Source organism: Armigeres subalbatus, chromosome 3, assembly GCF_024139115.2.
Source record: "Armigeres subalbatus isolate Guangzhou_Male chromosome 3, GZ_Asu_2, whole genome shotgun sequence".
In the NCBI taxonomy this organism is placed as follows: Eukaryota; Metazoa; Arthropoda; class Insecta; order Diptera; family Culicidae; genus Armigeres; species Armigeres subalbatus.
The window spans coordinates 377,477,154-377,492,848 of NC_085141.1; the positions used below are offsets into that span (position 1 = coordinate 377,477,154).

The 15,695-nt window shown below is 40.2% G+C and overlaps 2 protein-coding genes across 4 annotated transcripts in view; one reads left to right on the top strand and one right to left on the bottom strand.

Moving 5' to 3' along the window:
- The window catches only part of LOC134226587 (neurogenic protein mastermind), a 471,961-nt gene that overhangs the window by 260,057 nt on the left and 196,209 nt on the right, over window positions 1–15,695 (top strand). The gene's annotated exons all lie outside the window — the stretch shown is intronic.
- LOC134223707 (ferritin light chain-like) lies at window positions 11,613–12,690 on the bottom strand. The gene is made up of 2 exons (XM_062702897.1): window positions 12,440–12,690; window positions 11,613–12,380 (listed from the first exon to the last, which is right to left on the bottom strand). The coding sequence occupies exons 1-2, from the start codon at window positions 12,528–12,530 to the stop codon at window positions 11,803–11,805; spliced, it is 669 nt and encodes a 222-aa protein (XP_062558881.1). The 5' UTR covers window positions 12,531–12,690; the 3' UTR covers window positions 11,613–11,802.

Consider the following 15,695-nt stretch of genomic DNA (forward strand, 5'->3'; position numbering starts at 1 on the left):
GGTTATCAAAGGAATTTCTTTCGAAAATGTGACAGCCAAATACAACGTTTCGTATGTCTGTATCAAATCTAGACATTTCGAAGGCACTTCTTCCTGGAGATTTGTCTGGTAAAGTTTTTTTTTGGGGTTTTGATACTATTTCTAGAAGACTTCGAGTTTCCAAAAAAAAAACGCACAGGCTTCCTAATAATTGAGAAAGGTTTGGCAAAACTGAGATTTTTTAAATTACCCTAAAGGAAGAACTATGAGAAAGAACTTGGAATTCTTTCGAATGGATTTATAAACCTTAACAGACTCATTTCTCATTGCCAACTCCTATGGTTTCTAAACGTATTAAGGTTCTTGGGAATCTAACGACACTTCTTCTTTTTTTTTGTTGGGTCAAAGCGTTATTCATCATTAATTGTAATGTTGAAGTCGACAAGGGTTGTATTGAAATAGCTCTCCAGTAGGCAAATTTGCTAAATATTTAATAGTATACATTAGTTGGATTGGGCGTAGGGCAAAAATAATTCAGTGTTTGGACTGTAAAAATAGCAAAATTTGTGAAATGCAATAATTCCACCAAATAATATCTTGCTGCCTTCTAGAAAATGATGATTCTGGGCCGGGGAAAAGTTGTTTTTCTAAATGTTATTTCCGTGGAAATGTTATTTTCGGAACAATATCGTTTTTGGGGAAATGCCACTTTTTTTCATAGTTCATACAGCCTATTTACTCACCACAGTACACTCGTTGATAAACTCAGCCCTGGTCATCTCAGACAAGGATCTAACAATGCAACGTATGGATAAACTTCTGTCCATAGTTACTAACTTACTTTTTACATATGATATGGGTCATGTACAACCCAAGTGATGCCTAAGGCTGACTTGAAAGATCTTGAGTGATGTCCAGCTATCGCTTTAATTTGTCGCCTAGATAGATTTCTCGTTCATCGATCCGATCCAAATCACCAACCTACTTGTTAAGGGGAACCTACTTGTTGAGCGGTATGGCAACAGTGAACAGTTAAACAAACGGCAGGTACATATTCTATTTGCTCTACCTTTTCTTGTAAGGGAGTCGGTAACTGGTTTGCACAAACTAGTAGACAGTTTTCAACGCGCTGTGGACACACTCGATCGAATAATCCAACCAAAAGAATTCAACCAAAAAACCTTCTTCCAATCAATCTCCTCAACTCGCACTGGGATCCTGCAACGAGACGAGGATGGGAGGAATTTTCTTCGAGCACTAATCAAGAGACTTTAAAGGATCTGACTGAATTTTTTCAAAGCCATATCGGGATGCTAGAAGCTTTACCGCCAGAGGAGCTCTAAGGTCTGCTCGTTAACTCTGAAGCCACAACCACAACCTCAGTGAAAACAAGTTTCAACGCTGCCCAGGATAGTTTTTATTACGTGCTCATGACCTCTGTCGTAACTGCCTCAAATAAGGTCTTCAAGCGAAAGATTGTCGTTTTAAACTCCCCTGCCCTACAAACCCGAGAGAGACGCCCCACAAATATTTCTCGAGGTACACAATCAAAAATTTCCAGCTACAGCTGGATCATCGAAGATGGTTACGGACCTCAGTTTTCGGCGAGAGCGCTTTTAGGCTTCGGATCGGAGAGTAACCTCCTAACCGAACAAATGAGCCAATATATGACTGTTGCTTGAAATATGGTGGACATTTCCGTTCTTGGAATACGCCAATTTGCGGTTTAGGTTAACCAGTGCACCCCAACAGTTGTGCGATCAAGAGTTTCAAGCTACTCTCATGAGTTTAATTTCATGGTTCTTCGAAAAGTGGCTGCAAAACTACCCACTAAATCGATTAATCCCATAGGGAGGTAGATCCCTCACGGAATCTAACAAGCTGGCCCGACGTTCTTTATTTCAAGTCGTCTCTGTTGCGATGTCCAGCTGAGTTCCAGCCTAATGCTTGTTCACAGATTTCGTTTCCGCCCGCCCTCCACTGACGGAGCTGATCTATGGAGCAGACCCACCAAACTTTAAATTTAATTATAGACGCCAAAGCCATTCCGAAAAAAAAATTATGCGTATTTAATAAATCACTGAAGAAGCTTCCGAAAGAATTCATGGGGAATTACGAAGGCATCCCTTACTTTGAACACTAATCCATCTACAGGCACTAATTATGGATCTATGGGGAGAAATTTTTGTTGCCATCTTGACAGGAATTCCTGAAGAATTCCAGAAGTTATGCCTAGGGAAATCTAAGAATTTATTGTGGCCCTCATTGATTTCCACAATAAATTGTTAGATTTCTCCAGGAATTGCTTCTGGAATTCTTCAAGAATTATTAAGGCTTGCTTTGTAAATTCTCTCGAGAATTCCCTTGGAAATTTTGAAGGAATGTATTGAAAAAAAAAAACAATACAAAACTACAAAGGTTTTTTCAAAGCAATTCCTAAAATACATTTCTGGATCAATTTTCAAATAAATGTTCGGAGGATTTCAAGATGAATCACTGAAGGAGTGTTTCTTATTATTAGTGTTATTTTCAACAAAATCCCTAGAGAAGTTCCCAATATGAATCCTCGAAAGAATTTCTAGAGGAATTTCAAATGGAATTTCAGGCAGAATTAACGAATGGGTTCTCAAAGGAATTTCCGAAGAAGAACCTGGAAGGATTTTTGAAAAAAAAAAAACAATCTAAAGTAATTTATTAAGGATTTTTGCTTACGAAATTTTGAAAAGAATTCCCGATGGATTTCCGAATGGATTTTCCAAAGGATTTTCTAATGGCATTCTCGAACGAATTCCAACAAGAACTTTAAAAGAACTTCTTAAAATAATTTTAAATAATTTTCTGAGTAGACTACCGAAGGTTTCGATGGAAATTTTAAGGAATTTCCGAAGGTTCAAAGGAATTTTTGGAAGAGTTGCTAGAAGAAATTCTCTAAGAATGTGCGAAAGAATGTCTGAAAAGTTATTGGAGGAATTTCCAAAGAAATGCATAAAACAGTGGTTCTCAACCTTTTTCATGACAGGTACCCCTTCGAACTTTTGCATTAACTGAGGTACCCCCTAGAACAGAGGCTTCTGAGCCTCTTGAAAAGATGTTTCCAAGCCTTTTAAAAGAACCTCCCGAGCCTCTTGAATAGAGCCTTTCGAGCTATTTGCAAAAAGGTTTTCGACCTCTTAAAAGAAAGCTCTTAAAACGAGGCTTCCGGGCCTCTTGAAGGGATGCTTCTATGCCCCTTGAAAGGAGGCTTCCGAGCCTTTTGAAAGAAGGCTTCCGAGCCTCTTGAAAGGAGGCTTCCAAGATTCTTGAAAGGAGGCTTCCGAGCCTCTTAAAGGTAGCCTTCTGAGCTTCTTGGAAGGCGGCTTCCAAGACTCTTTAAAGGAGGCGTCCAGGCCACTTAAAACGAGACTTCCAGGCCTCTTGAAAGGAGGTATCCGGGCCTTTTGAATACAAACTTCCGGGCTTCTTGAAAGGAGGCTTCCGAACATCTTTAAAAAAGACTCCTGAGCCACTTGAGAGAAATCTTCCGAGCCTTTTGAAAGGAGCCTGCCAATCTTTTTGACAGGAGGCTTTCGAGCTTCTCGAAAGAAGGCTTCCGGGCCTCTTGAAAGGAGGCTTCCGGGCCTCTTGAAAGGAGGCTTCCGGGCCTCTTGAAAGGAGGCTTCCGGGCCTCTTGAAAGGAGGCTTCCGGGCCTCTTGAAAGGAGGCTTCCGGGCCTCTTGAAAGGAGGCTTCCGGGCCTCTTGAAAGGAGGCTTCCGGGCCTCTTGAAAGGAGGCTTCCGGGCCTCTTGAAAGGAGGCTTCGAGCCTCTTGAAAGGAGGCTTCCGAGCCTCTTGAAAGGAGGCTTCCGGGCCTCTTGAAAGGAAGCTTCCGGCCTCTTGAAAGGAAGCTTCCGGGCCTCTTGAAAGGAAGCTTCCGGGCCTCTTGAAAGGAAGCTTCCGGGCCTCTTGAAAACTTCCAGGCCTCTTGAAAGGAGGCTTCCGTCCTTCTGAAAGTTGGCTTCCGTGCCTCTTTGAAGGAGCCTTCTGAGCCTTTTAAAAGGAACCTTCCGATCCTCTTGAAAGGAGGCCTCTGAGACTCTTATAACGAAGCTTCCAGGCATATTGAAACGAGTCCTCAAGGCCTCTTGAAAGAAGTCGTCCAAGCCTCTTGAGATAAGACTTCCAAACCTCTTGAAAGGCGGGCTTCGAGCAGCTTGGAAGAACGCTTCCGAGAAGCGTAGAAAGATGCTTCTAATCCTCTTGCAAATTTAACGAAATAACCGACCTTTTCAAAAATAAACCTTTATGTCTCTCAAACGAAGGCTTCCAAAAATTCGAATTCTAGATTTTAGTTAAAAAGCATTGATCTGGTAAATTGCATAGAAGATTTTTCTTTGAAATGTGTCCATTCGTTCGATGTTTTGTTCCGTATCCCTTGGTTGTGGAGGGCAGGATTCAATTGGCTTTGATTTACTGATCACTATACGTATTATGTACAAGACAGTTTATAAGTTTTGAAATTATAGAAATACAAAATTATCCAAACATTATCAATATGTTTTGGTTGGAATTGTACTACGTCCGCCATTACGCATTTTTATCCGAGGTACCCCCTGTGTCTAGCGAAGGTACCCCCAGGGGTACATGTACCCCAGGTTGAGAACCGCTGGCATAAAACCATATACTTTAGGAATTACAGAAATAATTCCTGAAGGAATTTATTACAATTTCCAAGGTAATTCCTAAAGAAACTCACGAAGAAATCTTTTAAAAAAATCCGGGAAAATTCATTAAGATGTTTTCTAAAAAAAATCCTAAAAAACATTCAGAATAAATTCCTTCCGCAAAAACTCTTAAGTAATTTCAAAAGAATTCATGGACCATTTCCAAAGGTATTTCCAGTAGAAGCAAAGTGCGCTGTAATCATTAAAATTATTTTGTCAAAATATGATTCAATAAACCTTACCTGGTCGTTTGTTGTCCATCATGTTGTAGTGGTTTGGTATTATCACCAACGGTGGTCGGTGCTGGTCACGCAAACGGGAGCGCATTACCGAACGTTATTTAAGTTATTTTCAAATGATTTCTGGATGAACTTTCGAAAGAATTCGTTGAGGTTTTTCCTTAATAATTTCTTAAGTACCAGAAAAAAATTGTGATTTGTTAGGACACCAATATATTTATTCTAAAAGCTTTTACATTTGTTTTGTCTGAATATATATCTTAATGATAGCAGTTTAGCTAAAATATGATTTTTAAACGTAATTTCAACATCTTTAAAGATCATTGCAATGAACGTTCTTCATCGACCCTGTTGTTTATCGAGAATTCGCCATATTGTTTTTCTTTTGCAGATTCGAGAATTTGTTTACATATCAAAATTATGCTTTGGCATGGTTATATTTTTCTTTGGCGCGTGAATTTAAGAGAAATAAAGTGATATCGGTCAAGAGGGTTAGAAGTGATACTGCATTGCACGTTTTCTAAACAATACCAAACTCCAACAACCTCCCGCTCTTCAAAATGATCCTCCCAGTTTCTCTATAATCCTCTCCTTAGGATAGAGAAAACGTGTTCTAAATTTGAGGGGCTCTTAGTTATCCTGAATTGATTGACTATCTGCGAGGCTTCGGGTTTTCAGTCTGGATATTTTTAGATGAACCGTTCAAGATCCGTCCCAACGTTTCGGCAAGTTTTTGTTGCCTTCATCAGGGGGTTACAAAAAATTGTCGAAACGTTGGGACAGATTTTATGCGGTTGTTCTTAAAATATCCAGACTGAAAAGCTGAAACCTCGTAGATAGTTTAACGTAAACAGTCGAACTCTCAATCTACTGAATTGATTGTTTACTAAATATTATCCTTCCTCCGTGACGTTTTATAGGGTAGAGAATATGTGTACCAAATTTAGTTGAAATCGGACCTTGCGATTAGAAGTTGAACTGATCCTTGCGTTTTCTAAAGAATAACTCTTTCCCTGAACCCTCTCCCTTCTTCAAAAAACCCTCCCACCCCCTTTGTTATCTTTCCCTTAGGATAACGAATAAGTGTACCAAATGTGGTTCGGAAGTAGTCACCGAACATACATACATACATAGTTTGGTTTTTTTTTGTCGCGGTCAGCGCTAAGCACTATCACCATTTTGACAGGATGACATGAGGAGAAGTGAGACACTAGATGTGAAAAATCCTAATACATAAAGATGCTAATTTCTCACAGAACTCACCATCATAAGATGAATACAGTGAGAGGATCAATTCTTTTTCCTCCTTCTCATTTCAAATGTTATTTGACATTTCTCGCTTAACTTTTCAAAAGGACCTAAGAAACATTTTTTTCATTATTTAATTTGATTACTGCAATCAACAGACCAATATGAAAGCTTTTGATTGCAGTACTCAAATTGAATCATGAAAAAAAATGTTGCTTAGGTACTTAAGCGAGGTTTCTCACAATTCGTTTTCTTTCACAAGATAAAACCGAACTGACACATTAAAAGGCTATCATTTTGTTTATTCTGGAATTGATGGTCATGATGGTCATTTTGTGAAGCAATTTATATCTGAGGGATAGGCTTGCTTTTCTTTTAATCTATATGAACTCGTATACTTGTGATACAATTATATCGTTGGAATTGGAAGTCAAATGCTGTATTTCCGCTAGTAAAACTGTTAAACTCAGAGCTTATTGTTCATTGGAATTTCACAGCTTAAATGCCTTTTATAGCATTAGTTTTATCGATATTCGATTTCATTCCTGCTTTCTAAGCCCCTGTTTGTATGACTAACTGGAAATTAAGACATGTTGCCGAAATTCGTGAATTTACATAAACTTATCATTTTTTATTAAACGCTGCAAAAAAACTTAAAATATAGGATCATTTTAGATACCGACATACAACTAGCTATTTATTCTGATATTTGTATTTTTAAAGTTTCAATCAAACGAAATCTAAAAACTCAATTCTACATATTGATCATGCTACCTATATTTTTATAAAACATCCGCTGTAAATCAATAAACCAAAGACTTTATTTTATTTCAAATGCTTTGCTCCGGGGAGCATATTTGCTCTGTTGTCGGTAGTGACCGAGTGAATTTGCTCGATCGCTAACCCATAGCACGTCAATAATTTTAGCCTTGAGAAATTTTGCTGTTTGGCTCTCTGTAACTTCCATCATAGCTGAAACATAAAAATCATATATCAGTATACTTAATCATTTTTTGTAGAATAGAAATTACCCAGAGTTCTTGTTACCAGCATGTTCTGCGGTTCGTATTGGGCATTCACAACCAATATATGAATCAATTTTAATTGATATCAACCGCCCCATAATTTCATCCTGTATGTGTTTCACAACCTTTACGGAAATTTCGTGGAGAAGCGTTTCTATATTTCGACGATCCTTTGGAATGCCAAGAGCTTGGGCACTCGGGTCCATCAACAAACACAATCCTTTCCATTCGAAACGGTTCAGAGGTAGATTATGGTTCGTTATTAGTCGTCACTACGCGAGGTTTCTTTTTGAAGAACTTTCAGGATCCACTTGGAGGCCATGTGAGAATGCTGCATGTGGACGTAATGTCCGGAAATGTCGGATAAAGTTTCCACTATCATATTTTTGCTGTGAGAGCCGGCAATTATAAGGTGCACAAAGATATGCGGTGCATGGGATTCTATCAATTTTATGCTACTGGCATCCCACAAATATCAAATAATAAAATCAGCATAACTTATCTTGGATAGACATACCAACTATTTTGATTATTAATTCAACATTAGCTCTGAATACTACAGGTTCTTTGTTGCAGTAGAATCTCCCTTTCTTCTGCTGTACCAATTCCCATGCAATATCGGTTAAACCCCGCTTTTTCGGTTTCGTGGATGGTCCTTAGATGGTCCGGGAATCAGTTCCATGGTGCACTTACGACTACTTCGGAACAACGTTTAAGAAAAAACACTTCTCGTAACGAACCTGACCGATTGTTTTTTTTTCTGGCAGTGAGACAAATCGTGTAGCTGTCAAAACTGGCTGAAGTGGGTGAATAGTTTTAAGTTGCATATTGTCGCGCCGCCACCAAAGCGGACCGCGCGATTGAGCACTCGCGCTGCGACGCGAGACGCGACAATTCGAATTATATATGTTATTAGTAGTGCGCATCATGCACACATGCATTTAAAAATGCAGTGGGATTATGCCAATCAGTTGACATAATAACATACGTTGGGTATTGCCGTGCAGTTCGATTTAGCGTACGGATTGCGAGAAAAATCCAACTTCGCTAATCGCCCATTTCAGTTTTCTACTGTTGTCTACTACTACTATTTTATTGTGATGCTTTTTTGAATCAGGTGACATGATGATTAACCCTCAATCAGGAAAAAGAGTATCATTTATAGTTTTTTGTCTCACTCCAAAGATCATCATGATATTGCACAGCTCTGGTCGCGGTTGTGTTACTATAGTGGCGAATTTTATTTTGCTAGTCGCGAATTTCGCAGATTGGAATTTCCTCAGTTTGTAACAGCCATATGTTTGTGCTGGTGCAATAAAATGATTTGTTTTCGCATTTAGATGGATGTTAATACAAATAGTCTTGTAAAAGTTGCATTACCGTCGTGCGGGGCTTCTTTTTGCTACGGGTGCTACTTTGGATTTTTGATCTTTTGAAAAAACTAAACGGAAAAAAATACCAAATTTGAAACAGAAAGTTGCCATCCAACTATCAACAAGACACCCGATTGGTGATAATGACAATTTTATCACTATTCACCAATATTCAACACAGTTCAGTTTAATTATGAAAACTTTCAGACAAATCATAAAATTCAATTATTCGAAAATATCGCATACCCCTAATGGTGGTCGGTCGTGCCCGATGATGAGTTAATCCACAAACAGTGTTGCGCGTCGAAAGTTAGGCATCCATCACTTGTTATTGTTATTGCGATCAGTCGAGAGGAGCATACCAACATAGCAGAAGCACAAAGAGACTATGCATTGTATAGGAGGTACTGGATTGGCTGGCGTGGTTGAACTCATAATCAACCCAAAGCCACAGTAGCAGCAGCAGCATAGTGGTGGATTAAGTGAAGCGAAGCCGGCAATGAGAGTCAATTTTCACAGCTTTTAACGGACAGTCCGCGAGGGAATGTGGTCTAGAATGGGAAAGTGGTGGGAAAAGATGCAAACTCAACGGAAGGGTCAACTAATACTAAAATTGAGGAAGTGAGTCCAACAAAAATGTGAGATAACGAAAAAAAAAATCCGAATCTCAAAATGTTTTGGGTTCCTATATGGGGACGCATGGTTGCGCATCCAATCAGGCATAGAATTTCTTGGGTGACGTACGGAACTCTATGGATATTTTCTACATTTTATTTTTATTGTAACTCGGAAAGTTGAAACAACCTTAACATGTCTCAAAACGCGCGTTCTATACCACACTCTTTAAGGAGCGTCCATAAAATACGCTTCTAAAGGAGGATCCAAACAAAAATTAGATGCTGTTAAAGTTTTAATACTGAAGAAAGATCAAATGTCAGCTTTTCTTTGCGTGACGTACCGAATGGATCTCACCCTTTAAGTAGTGGCGGTTCGCCATCCCAGGCGGGTGTCAATGATTAGCGCGGTTCGGTCGGCGACGGGGCGCGCATGCAGTCAGTTAGTAACCAAGTGCGGCGCTCTTGGGCTGCGCGCGCTGATGGACGGCCGTTTGGTTCAGTTGCTTTGCATCTTTTTACACGGGAAACGTTTTAATGCGAAAGTGAAATGGAATCCTGGTGCCTACATTATGAGCCGCGGTTCAGATGGGTGGGTTTATTTATTTATTTACTTATATTATGTTAATGAAGCATAAATCACACACACGAGACATGTATGGGCGGATTTCACCCTTGTACATTGTGCTTCGTTGGTAATTGTCTTCTTTATTCCCGCAAAGTACTTGAGTACTTTACTATGGAAGATTTTAAACGGTCAAACGGTTTTACTATTAAAGTTTTTCAGATTAATTATACATTGTTGAAATTTTACTGGAGTGTTTCTCTTAGCCGTGCGGTAAGATGCGCGGCTACAAAGCAAAACCATGCTAAGGGCTGGGTTCGATTCCCGGTCCGATCTAGGAATATTTTGGGTTGGAAATTTTCTAATCTTCTCTTGGCATAAAAGTAACATCGTGTCAGTCTCATGATATACGAATGCAAAAATGATAACTTGGCTTAGAAACCTTGCAGTTAAACTGTGGAAGAGGCTGCGAGGCGACAATATCCCAGTTAAGGAGGGGGATGTAACGCCAATAAAAATAAGAAGAGTTTCTGAAGTCATTCTATACAATACAGCATCACGAATTTGTCATTTGCAAATTCGGATTATTTTCATCTTTTGTAAAATAGTGTTATAATTCGAAGATTTCTAGAAGATATCTTTGACACATCCAATTTAAATTATAAGTATTTTTGTGCGTCTTATTGGCAAAATACAAATTAAAAAAATCCTTCGTTTCTTTTACTTTTTTCCACTATTAAACCATGCCAGTATTAAAATGGGAAGTAAAAGGAAGATCATTAATGAAGTAATGAAGACATCTTTCAATCAATTTTCATAATTCTGAAGATTTTTGGAAAAATCATAAAAGAAATTTCTTTTTTTACGTTTTATAACTTCTAAATTTGTTAGTGTTGTTTAAGAATTAATCATTTTCAACTCAAATGACTGCTTCGTCGTGAAAATTTGTATGTCGAACATTATTGACATTGTTGCCAATCCTTACGAATACGGGAAATTGAAAGCAAACATCGATGGAAACCAACATACGTACAACCAAGAGCGAGTAATTTTCCACTCTACAATCGAAAGACTTACGGCGGCACCACACCAATTCGACTTCGACTAAAATAATCCTCTCCTTAACCCGAAACAGCATTTTTTCCCGATAAACTCCGGCACACGATTCATCCCAAAATAAAAATTCACCGTAAACCGGCTCGTGAATCATCATTCGGCTCAGCTCAAATCAAAACAAATAACCAAGCGGGCCCCGCCGGTCCCGGCACCGATCCGGACAAGTGAGTGAAAGACAAGTAACAACCGCGCGCGCCCGTATGGAAGCGCGCGGCATCATCCGAGGAACACGCGAAAGAAGGTGGCGCCATCCAGCAAAAATCAAAACAAAGATCAGATTTTTCGTGTTTCGGAAATTAGTGCGCGCTATTATAGTTCGATATTGAAGAAACGAAAATCCCATCAAAACCCAAACCAGTGAAAACCGTTGCCAAAGAGGTGTAAATTGGAATCAAAAATAAACATAAGAATCGTCGCGTGTTTCGGCCTGCGGCCGTTCGTTGCCATGACAACCGAACCGGTCAACTGCGATCGGCTGAACAACTGCCCCGTCAAGTGAAGTGCCCCTCGGAGGGATTCCACTGGAAGAGTGCGGCAACGTGCGCGCTATGCTCCAAATATTGTGTTGATTTGTTACAGTGCTGTTTTTTTTATTTTCTATAAATAACAACGATAAAAACGGCGTAAGCGTACTCCCATCGTATTCCATCGGAGACTCCCGAATATCACACCTCGAAGCGGAAAAATCCCGAAGAGCCGTTATTAATGAACGTTTGGGTAAATATCGAATTAATTATTGTTATTGCTGGCGCTGGTGCTGCCACGGATTTTATTTTCGCTTATGACATTTACAGGAAATCTATAGGAAATTCTGTTTCGTTCGATTGGCTTGGCAGTAGCTAGAGATAAGTTCGTACCCATAAAGATCTAATCCCGACGATAAGTCGGACGTGCTCTTCCTCACATTCCCTATCAGCTTAAAAGATAATTTCGCGTAGCACACTTCACTCCACCGTCGTCAGATACTGATCGAACATGTACAGCCCCATATCTTTGGTGTAGGAATCGCCGTTCAGTATGCCGTCCAGCTGGTGAATGTATCCGGTGAGTTTGCGGACGGAGTCGCTTCGGCCTTTCACGATGTGCTCATCGAAAAAGTGCGCCACATCTGGATCGTACTGCGCCGGATGTTGGTGCGCTACGGAGCTCTTTTTGTGAATGGCGTGTGTCACTTCGGCCACTAGCTTTTCGTATTCCAGCGCCAACTTGAGCGAACTGTGCTCTTCGGCCAGCAGCGGATCCGAAAGCGCTCGCAGCTCGTGATTTGCGTATTTGTAGTCCGGGTTGAACGACGCCCTTTGTCCGCGCTTGCTTTGGTACTTCATCAATGACATCGTATCCGACCAGGCCTGGTCGGAAATTTTGCGATAGACCTTCTCGAACCCTGGACGATTCTTAATGTGCTGGTTGAAGGCCGTCGACAGAAATAGGAAGTCGAAGGATTGATCCAGCAACTGCGTAGTGAGGTCCGAAATCTCCGACGTCACGTATCTGTATCCGGAAAACCGCGCCGTACATTTCTCTAAAATGGAATCAAAAATCACTGGTTTGTTAGATCGCACTTCCTAATTAATAACTCACTCGTGTCTGCCATGCAGAATAGGTCCGATTGTGCGGCGTTTGCCGCCACTGCTAACAAAGCCACTAACGTCACCTTAACAAAGAGCGCCATACTTGTGGAGCTTCCTTCGGCAGATCTCTATCCCGTAGTGAGTTGCGTCGCGAAATGAAAGGCAAGCGCGAACAGACTGGCACTTATTAGCGGTATCGAGCCGAAATTCCTGACAAAGCCTTTATCAAATCTTCTGCCAATTGAGCTTCTTTATGCACTTTGCGACTGTGTGGCCGGTTGTCCGATAATGGCGAAAAGGGGTGGAAGATTGTATGCGTCTGTCATCTGTCGTTACGGGAGTCTTTTTTTTCGCAACTATGATCGGGACGTGCGCTGGTGGCAATGCGATTTGCTGATTCGAGTGGAGATTAAGCTACTTTGTAGAAGCTGATCGGAACTACTTCTGATTGAGGCGAGTGATTGTGTGGATCTGCGATTGACCTGATTATTAGGGAATGAGCTAATCCCGTTTTATTGATTTTATTCAATTTGTTTTATGATGACGTTGACACAATTAGTCAGTTTCATTAATTCGTTTTATTTCTCTTTTCAGGTAATTATTGGATGTCCGATGTGGTCTCTGAATTCATTAATGTATGTACACATATGAAAATAATTATAACTATCTGAGATTGCGTATTTCTTGTTTCATAATTTTCGAAAGTATTTCAAAATCGCAGACCGTTGAAGACAAGATGAGTCGATAATTCAGAATTACTTTGGCGCCAAACGTACAATAAATTTGATAAGTGGTTCTGAGATCTGCATCTCACACCCATAAACCGACACGCCACAGAGTGGGTTGGCGCTGTTGTACAGGAGCCTTCGAATGAGATCCAAAATTAGATTGATAAATCTGCATTGATGCAGTTTCGTAACCGCTGAGGTCCGACAATCAGCTGATTTCATTCAAGTGGTTTTGTTTTTTTTGGTTATCGTTGTAGGGTACGATGACTTAAATAGACACTTGAAACTCACAAAATGTTGAAAAGCCTATCATAGAATATTTTTACTTTCTACCAATCCGAATCCGAAATAGTAATATGAATTTATTTGGAAATCAGTCTTATCCCTGTAAGCGTACATCGTGAGACAAAATATCATGAATTTCATTTCCGTGATTATTTTTTTAGTCATAACTTTTTTTTAGCTTATCAAATAACAAAATATTTATGGACAACGTGAATACATTACCATAGATTGAAATGATGTTATGATTCTGAAACGAATAATTATTCCCCACCCTGTACACGCTTGAATGATCTCGATCTTTCTTGAGATAGAAGTACCTAATACTGAGGAAGGGCCGTTGGCTACTTGGTCGAGGGTCACGTTTAGCCGAACAATAGTGAATGTGAAAAGTGTGATCTGATTAATGATAATTGAGAAGTGAGAAACAAGCAATGCTCGCTTTTTACACTATTTTTCTCCATTCTCACTATCAATTTCTCACTTTTTACTCCTGATTGCTCATTTCTCACTTCTCACTATTTATTTCTTTCTTCTCACTGTGTGAAGTGAGGTGAAATGCAAGATTTCTGTCTTCTTATTTCTAACTTCTCACTTCTTTCTATACACTTCTCATTCCGTACTTCTCAATAAGTCACTCTCACAGTCACTTCACATTTCATATTCACTATTGTTTGGTTAAACGTTACTTTCGGCCACGTTCGGTCGTTCAGTCACAAAATGCACGCCCGGTGATTTCTGAATACTGAGAAGAAATCCCGTTTAATTTATTTACAGACTTGGTAACCACTTGTTCCAACCTTTTCGTACATTTTCGTACGTAATGTGAGGCGATCCAACTTACATACGATAATGGGCCTTTCGTCGATATGCTTGGTTCTCGCCGTTCTCTTTTTCTTGGCATGACAATTCGAGGACTTGATAACCAAGAAATCGCTGATACTGTAAGCTAGCTCTGATTGCCGCACACTTCTTGTTGTCCAGGTCGCTTGGGCCGCCAATAGCCAGTCTCTCTGCACACCGAACGCGAGCGCATCTTCCTCGATTGCACACAGCTGAAGAGTGAAGGATCTACCCCGGAGCCGACGTCCTCTCCCAGGTTCTCTGCCAAACATGACTTTCGCTGGTCTCTCTTTCGGCATACGCACTACATGTCCAGGCAATTGTAATATACTGTTTTTATCAGCCTGCCCGTGTCTGCACTTTTGTACACTTGGTACAACTCGTGATTCATGCGACTGCGTATTTTCCGCTCAAACACTCCAAGAATTCGATAGTCTTTGCATACTTAACGTCCTTGCTTTATGGCCTTAAGGGCGGCTTAAAGAATCAACAGAGCTAGTTTTGTTCGTATCTGTAAGCTGTGAGACTTCACAAACCGTTGTAAGGCCTACTTGCTGCAAGACGTCTTTTCACCTCGCGGCTAACGTCATTATCACATTCAAGATTTATGAGTTCGACTACAACTTCAAATGGCATCCCATTCATTTCCACCTTGGGTCCAATCGGCGTTCTCTGCCAGCAACTAGGTACTTAGTTTTGATATAGTTGATGATCAACCCTATTTCTTTAAATTCCCGATTAAAAGGTACGACAGCTTCTTCCACTGCTCTCCAATCTACATCAATATGTGTCGATATCATCCGCAAAACCAAGGAGCATGTGAGACTTGTTGATGATGGCTCCGTTACTTTGCACACCAGTTCTTTGAATTGCACCTTGCAGGGCTATGTTGAATAGCAGATTAGAAAGCGCATTGTCCTGCTTAAATCCATCCAACGTCCCGAAAGAATCGGATGTCTCACCAGATATTCTGACACTCGATTTGGATCTTTCAAGCATCGCACGAATCAGTCTAATAAGCTTTGCCGGAAAGCTATGTTCTGGCATTATATTCTGCAGTCCGTTCCATATCACTAAGCCCTACACTGCCTTAAAACAAACAGATGATGAGTCCGCAAGTTGTAATTCCGGAGTTTACCAAGGATTTGTCGCAGAGTAAATATCTGGTTCTTTGTTGATCGTCCTTCTCGAAATCCGCTCTGATATTCGCCGACAAATGTCTTTGCAAACGGGCGCAGTCTGCTAATCCGTATTCTAGAGAATACCTTGTAGGCGGTACTGAGAGGTGTTATACCTAGAAAATTAACACAACCGAGTATTTGCCACTTTTCTGTAGTTAGGACATATGAGGGCATCACGCCACTTCGGAGGTATTTTCTTTTCCATCCCAAATTATTTCAATCACTTGATGGA

What these genes read in the sequence shown, in the direction of transcription:
- LOC134223707 (XM_062702897.1), bottom strand. Translation starts at nt 12,530, where the DNA reads ATGGCGCTCTTTGTTAAGGTGACGTTAGTGGCTTTGTTAGCAGTGGCG. An exon ending in ATTCTGCATGGCAGACACGA is followed by an intron (nt 12,381 to 12,439) that starts GTGAGTTATTAA and finishes ATTCCATTTTAG; the next exon opens with AGAAATGTACGGCGCGGTTT.